Source organism: Cebidichthys violaceus, unplaced genomic scaffold (assembly GCF_023349555.1).
Source record: "Cebidichthys violaceus isolate CVI_PGR_0920_01 unplaced genomic scaffold, fCebVio1.0.p SCAF_12, whole genome shotgun sequence".
Lineage (NCBI taxonomy): Eukaryota > Metazoa > Chordata > Actinopteri > Perciformes > Stichaeidae > Cebidichthys > Cebidichthys violaceus.
In genome coordinates, this window is record NW_027176285.1 from 2,189,313 (window position 1) to 2,196,812 (window position 7,500).

Sequence of the window (7,500 nt, forward strand, 5' to 3'; positions counted from 1 at the left end):
CCATTACTGTCCTCACAGGGAGATGTGTCTTGCAGACGTGGTGCAGCATTGAACGCCCACAGACTTGAACGTTGGACACATAAAGCAATAAATCATCTGGCAATTTCATGGCATGGGTGCTAAAATCAAAGCTTTTGTGAAGTCATTTTCAGGTTAAATATTTTGTTACTTATTGCAAATTGATTGTCTTTTGGTTTCGGACTGTTGATCAGACGTCATCGTGGACACCGTCTTCTTTTTACGGTTCATGTAAAAGATAAATTGAGTTATCGGAAACATAATTGACTCAGTAATCAATGAAAAATCATCGTTAGTTGAAACCATTGCAGAGCTGAAAATACATTATTCATTTGAGAATAAACGCTTCTTTGATTTATCCCATATAGTGAAAAACATTTTTCATGCACATTTAGAAGAGAGAGAAACTTTCATGTGTGCACACTGACCTCAGCTGTCTGGCTCGGCAGAGAGCTGCTCATGTCAGCATTCATTGATTGAACTGTTCAAGATCAAAAGGAATAGGATATATCAATTATACCGGAGGGTGGATTTTCCTTTCAAAATGAGGGGGGGGGGGGGGGGGGACAATTTTCGGTCATCATTATTGTCAAAGATGTAGGCCTGGGGATTTTTCTCTGTGTGGCTTGGCAATGAAATCATCATCCCTCTTTTTGTCTTTCGCTCCATCTTCTTTCTTTCTCTCCTGTGTTGGAAATCAAGGCCCCATATTGCCTCTCTTTCGTCTTATATTTGAGAACGAATAAAGCTATCCTCAAAGGTCTGCTGTGAGCCCCGCAGAGGCTGCGGTAATCCACGATGATGAAGCATTTAAACACACACACACACACACACACACACACACATGCCCATGTATACATGGACAGACACAGACATGTACATACAAATACACAGAGAAACGCCCTAATCTTGCACAGGTGTATACCCTCTTACATGCACAAAAACACACACACACACACACACACACACACACACACACACACACACACACACACACACACATGCAGCGAGGAGATCATGAGCGACCTGAGGAATGCAGGGGTCAAATCTTTAAAGACCTGGCTGATAGAGGGGATGTATAGGATCAAAGGAGAGAGAACAGGAGGGAGAGATGGATGGAAGGAGGCATATGAGGAGAGGGAGGGAGGGAATGTACCGGATCAAAGAGGAGAGGAAGGGAGGAATGAAATGATGGGAGGATGAATGGACGAGAGAGAGAGTGCGAGCGAAGGTGTAGGCAAGGGGGGGAGAAGTAACAGAAAATGTGCTCACGGGGGAGATGGAAGGACTGAAGGAGAGAAAAGGGGGAGATTGGGGAGGAAAAAGATGTAGATGAGGAAGGTTAGAGGACGTAAAAACAATACAGATAACTCAAAGTGACAGGTGTGTGTGTTTAAATGGTGGGGCTTCAGCCAGAAAGTGAAAGCTCACTTGTGCAGTGGTGAAAGATTTATGCATGTGCAGATGTGTGTGTGTGTGTGTGTGTGTGTGTGTGTGTGTGTGTGTGTGTGTGTGAATGGGGACTCTCAGTGAATACCTGTTGAATGAGGCTGTGACCATTTGTTGCAGCTGCAGTACCCATTAGCTACTCCTCACAGACATTTCTTTAGAAACGTGGATACATTTGAAAATACATTTCTTTTTCACATCACACAGATCCTCAATAAGCAACATTTTCCACCACCCAAATATGTTTTTTTCTAAGAATTTAAGAAAAGAGAAAAAAAAAAGTGGTTCTCCGTCAGCTATGCTAAGGGTAATACTCCACCAGGCATTTTGAATGACACATTGTCACCACTTGTAGGCTTTAACGGCGACTGGAAATAGTTTGAGCTCACTTCTTTCAGAGGATGACTGCTGCAGTCAGCTTCACAGAGTTACAATGGTTTCCAACTCTGACCCAATGTCATGGCAAAATGTTCCAATTGTATAAAAATGTCATTAATGAAAAGTACTGCAAATTAGTATTGAATGCCAGATTGGTAATCTTATCTATTGATTTGATAGTTGCAGATTTTGATCAGAATTTTGCCTTTTTTTGGGGGGGGGGCAAAATGATTTGTGTTTTGACAACATTATCTATTTGAGACCTTTGCAAACTTTTAAGAAACTAGAAAAACATGTAAGGTGTAACATTATGACCTATGCCTCTTCATATATTGGGTCCCATGCGATTTGTCACAATCAGCCCTAAAATCTGCGGCTAAGATCCATCCCTTAACCTCACCTTGTTACTTCCTGCAGTTAAAACCCCCCCACTGTAAATAAGCAGGTGTTGGTGTTTAAATGTGGGACTACCTGAGAACTAGAGTTCAGAGTCTCTTTGAAACACCTGGCAGTGCTGCTGTGCTCCTGATATGTCTTGTTTGAAGGCCGACCGCTCCGACTATCATTTCACTGATAACGTCACTCATAAGTAACTCAGAACCCTTTTCTCTGTCTATTTCTGTCTGCCTCTCCTCCTCTGAGATCTCACTGATAACATCAGCGCTGAGACTCCATTTCTCTCATTATCAACTGTCTCTGTCTTTCTGTCCGTCCTGCTCTCTTTCGGTTCAGCTGTCGTGTTTCTTTTTCTTCTGATTTCTGGTCGACATCATCGACGCCCCCCCCCTTCCCCTCTGTGTGTGTGTGTGTGTGTGTGTGTGTGTGTGTAATATGTATGACAGAGAGAGTCAGAGTTGCATTACTCTGATAGCATCAGCGAGTCGGTAGGAAACAGACGAGCTGTTGGAAGTCTTCATTTATATTTGGGAGATAGCCAGGGCTGCAAGTGCTGTGTGTTTGTGTGTGGCTGTCTGAGCACATGGTTAGTCCACACAGTGAGGACAACAGGCTACTTTTTGAAACTGCTTTTCTGCTCACACACACAGTCAGAAAAACAAGAGACAACACATCGATAGAACAATAGCTGCATGCAGGCGCACACATGCTTCTCCTTTAGCTTCTTATCAAAATGAAATAGGAAATGAAGTTACTGAAAACATTCTCCAACTCCTTTGCCAGCGCTTACAATCAGAATAATGTACCATACAAGGAGTTTATCTCTGTGTGTATATGCCGCTCCCATTGCACCAGATTCATACAGTGACGGGACCTCACGGACAGTTTACGTTCACTGTACGTTTATATACAGACACAATGTGTTGCTGACACTAATTAAATGCTATCTTATCTTCACTCGTTGTGGTTATGCTGAACACGAGGGCGGTGTTAAAATATACCGGGGCGGGAACTGAAGTAGCGTGAAAGCAGCCGGGTGTTAGAGGCCGTCGTGCCGTTAAAAGTGGGCTTTCTGCTCAACGCTGCTGTCAGCTTTAAAGCAAACCAGTTGGAATGAATTACAGCTAAAACAAACAGTAAAAAGTTCAGATGTTGTCCCTCATATTTCATCCTCGGAATCTCAACTGGTTTGCCAGATTGACGTTGTTCTGCTAATTTACGATGGCCCCCTTTCCGCCTCATTTGACGAGCGACGGCTCAGATTTGTTGCCGTCGCGATGAAACCGCTCAGACTACTTGATATCAGCTCGATAACAGCCCGATGACGCGAGGCCTCAGTGGAGTAGAAACAATGAATTCAAATAGTCCGTTGTGCTTAAAGTCTATGAAATCTGACTTTGACTAGATCACTAGATGTTCAAATCATGACTTTCAAATAATAAGGGCGAGTACTACTGCTCGCTATGCTGCATCACTGATGCTCTTGGATGGTGCGGGTGCTTCAGTGTTCAGTGTGTAGTCTGCTTTCGTGGAACTGTGTGAAACCGTTTGACACATCTCACTTCTAATGATGCCGCTGCTGGCAAAATTGATATTAGGCCCCGGTGCGTACAGTTGATGATAGGTTGATGAATCGATGTTACTGTTCTCAACAGGCTAATGATTTTTGGAAGGCGATCAACCATTTCATGAATGCAATTAATGCATCAAAGATACTCCCCAAAAGCACGCTCGCTACTTTTCTCGCAAATCTCAAACGAGGGCAACGTGCTGCAGAGCGAGAGCGGAACACTCCAGATCTCCACATGTGGGAATCTGACTGTGATGATGTTTGCTCTGGATGCACACACCCACCCCACTCCACCTCAACAAGGGGGGGGGGGGGGGGGGGGGGGGGGGGGGGACATTTCCATGACAAAGGACAATTATTGACTTTCATTGGCTCTGCTTGCTTTGATATCAGCAAGGGGTGTGTCTGTGTGTGCGTGCTAGAGGGGGCGGGACGGGGACGGGGACGGGGACGGGGGGGGGCGGAGGAGAAGAAGAAACAGGGAGACCTGATGAAAGGAGCCGAGTGGGAAAATGCACCCGCTGACCCACAGTGCACTAACAGAAGAGGAGGATCACAGTGGAAAGAAAGAAATCATTCATTAAGGTTTTCTTTCTTTCGCTCTGCTCCTGTTTTCTGTATCCTCCCTCACTTTCTCGCTTGTGTTTTCTTCCTGTCTATCTCTTTCCATCCCTTAACCTCCCCCTTTTTTTTTTAACTCTTTCTTTTTAACCGGCTATGACTGATCCCCCCCTCTCTCTATCTCTCCCCCTGCTCTCCCTCCTCCTCCTCCTCCTCCTCCTCCTCCTCCCTCAAGAGCCATAATTTAAGGGGCTGAAAGGCACGGCGAGCGGAGAAAGAGGAGAGGAGAGAGCTGAGAAAAAGGGGAGACCTTGCAGATGAGGGCCTTCCTTCACGGACGTGGCACAGATGTGAGGGTGTTTTTTGTGAAATGAGTCGGGGAGGGGCGCGATAGGCTAATTTGCGTGGCATAAAGACGGGGCCCTTTTCATATGCAGAGCGCTACTTTGATGCGCGGCCGATGAAAGCTGGAGGGAGCGCAGGGGAGACGAGAAGAGAGGGTGACGGAGGGGCTCTTTGTCCCCTGACAAGAAGGCATCTGCTCCAGGCTGCCCTCATCTCCTCCTCTCCTCTGCCGCACCGAGGCTCCCCACAATGGGCCGGCCGACAGAGAAAAGTGTCATCAGAGCACCTTAGAAAGCAGAACATGAACACACAAAAAAAAAAAAACAGCCGCTTGGGTTGGCCCCGGGTTGGCGTACGGGTATGCATATCAATACAGAATTCATTTGACAAAGATCTGAAAGTGCACGCGCACACACACACACACACACACACACACACACACACACACACACACACACACACAGACAAATACGTACACACATGCACACTGAGTTGTAAAAACATGCAGACGTACTGTAGACACATTTACATAGTTCCACAGCTGACAAAACACATCTTCACTTTGACTGATTGCTCCCATTGAGAAACAAATAAGCCATACAAACTTTCCTCTTTTATGGGGCTCAAGATCAATGGCTTGCAGGGTGAAAGGTGTCCGTGTGTTTGTGTGTGTGTGCGTTTGTGTGTGTGTGCGTGTGTGTGTGTGTGTGTGTGTGTGTGTGTGTGTGTGTGTGTGTGTGTGTGTGTGTGTGTGTGTGTGTGTGTGTGTGTGTGTATATGGCGGGGAGATCAGAGGGAGAGCATGCGCTGAGGTGAGTGGCGGTGGTTTCTTTGTGTGTCCGTCTCAGTCGTCTATGCGCAGACCATAGGACCTTCAGAGTGTGTATGTGTTCCCTGTGTATTTGTGTGCATGTATGCATATATGTGTGTGTCCTCGCGGTATTGATCATAGGCGGCAGGCTCACCGGGCTCCTCTCACCAAACACTGGCTGATTTCACGCTCACACAATAGCCGAGTCTCTGCGGCAGAGCACAGAGGGGTTCGGCAGGGAAAACTCAAACAGTCTCCTTTGCTATGCAGTTCAGTAAATCTAAGTATCTCACTCTGTTAACCACCTGTTTGGGTTTGTCAGTTGACGGCCCACCACTGGTCCACACTGAAATATCTCAATAACTGTTTGACGGATTCCTGGTCCCCAGATGATCAATACAATTCCGCCCACATGTCAAGAGACCGCTGGTCTTGTTTGGATAGGTTTGCATCTGTGATCGACTGTAACAGAGGAAACGCATCTTGTTGAAATGAAACCTATTTTTTTTTCATTTTTGTCAGTTCATATCACAGCTTCCATCTATAATTCTCGTTCAGTGGCAGAACATGAGCAACATTACTTCCTTGAGTAGTTTTAAACTACTTAAGTCATTCTAAACTCAAGGAAGTCTTTTAACTTGAACATATTCATAGTTGTATCTGTTTTAGAGGTGAAACTGGTGATCATGAGCAAAGTCGTGCATTATTATAATTATTTTGAACACACACATATACATTTCCTTGCTTTTCGCTGGATCAATATACAACTACGAGGCCAGAGAGTCTTTGGGGGTTCCATCAGGGTAAAAAATAAATAAACTAATTGTCTCATTCTAGGTGATCTTTGCCCTGAACCAGACGTTATTACAGCAGGAGTCTTTAAGGGCGGGAAGCCTGCAGGTCCCGTACACCACCGAAGACCTCATCCGACACTACAACTGTGGAGATCTCAACTCCATCATCTTCAATCACGACACCTCACAGGTCAGTCTCATCCTATCTCATCTTATGTAGCAGTGAACTTTAACTACTTTCAATGTAGTTAATAAGCTAAGAGTAATTCTGACCCCTTGACCTTTTGGAGTGTCCCAGTGACACGACCCTTGACCTTTTACCTTCACCCCTAACCCTCTGACCACCTTTCATCCCCCCCACACCTCCTCCTGCACCATCCCTTCTCTCAGCTTCTCTATCGCCGATTTACTTCTTCTGTTCTTCCTTCCATTATCCCTGCCTTGTCTTTCTCTCTATTATGTTTGCTATTCTTCCGCCGAACAATCCCAGTTCACCTTGGTCAGTGTGAATACACATTTTTATGTGTTTTCAGAATTTCTTTTACTGTGTGAAAATTGAATGAAAAGCTCCGGGAAACACAAAACAAAATAAATCTCCTCTTCTCCCTCTTCTCTCTCTTCTCCTTTTCACCTTTGTGGGCTTGACTGAACCATCACCCCCTGCACCCTCTAGGTCCCTAACTTCAATAATGTGACACTGCCACCCAGCGAGCAGGTGACTGCCCAGGAAATAGACAGCTACTTTCGTCAGGAACTCATCTACAAGAGGAACGAGAGGATGGGGAAGAGGGTCAAGGCGCTGCTGGAGGAACACCCCGACAAGAGCTTCTTTTTCGCCTTTGGAGCAGGTTGGTGCTCACGATGTACTGGAAATGAATGAAAAGCGATATAGAAACAAAGAATAATATTTCAGTGGCGTTACATGATTATCTCCAGAGATGCCAGTGTTTCAGGCTAAGATGTCAGACTAAAAAAAGAAGGTATTTCAGGTCTTTGTTTAGTCTCCGTTCATCAAAGCACTCAATAAGATTACTTCTATCTCTCCAACAAAATGACTTAAATTCCTCTTTTTGTTACGAGAGCACTTCTGCAAAGGACAGCTTAACAAACGGAGCAGCTTAACAAAACTCATGTAGACAAAGAGAAAACGAGAAGAAGGGGACAGAAATCCCAGTTGA

At 45.2% G+C, this 7,500-nt stretch overlaps 1 protein-coding gene across 1 annotated transcript in view; it reads left to right on the forward strand.

Annotated features, from left to right (window-relative positions):
- The window catches only part of trabd2a (TraB domain containing 2A), a 53,922-nt gene that overhangs the window by 17,892 nt on the left and 28,530 nt on the right, over positions 1 to 7,500 (forward strand). Inside the window, exons 3-4 of the mRNA XM_068705496.1 lie at positions 6,366 to 6,512; positions 6,996 to 7,170. Of these exons, the coding sequence (XP_068561597.1) occupies positions 6,366 to 6,512; positions 6,996 to 7,170 (322 nt within the window). The remainder of the gene's footprint in view (positions 1 to 6,365; positions 6,513 to 6,995; positions 7,171 to 7,500) is intronic.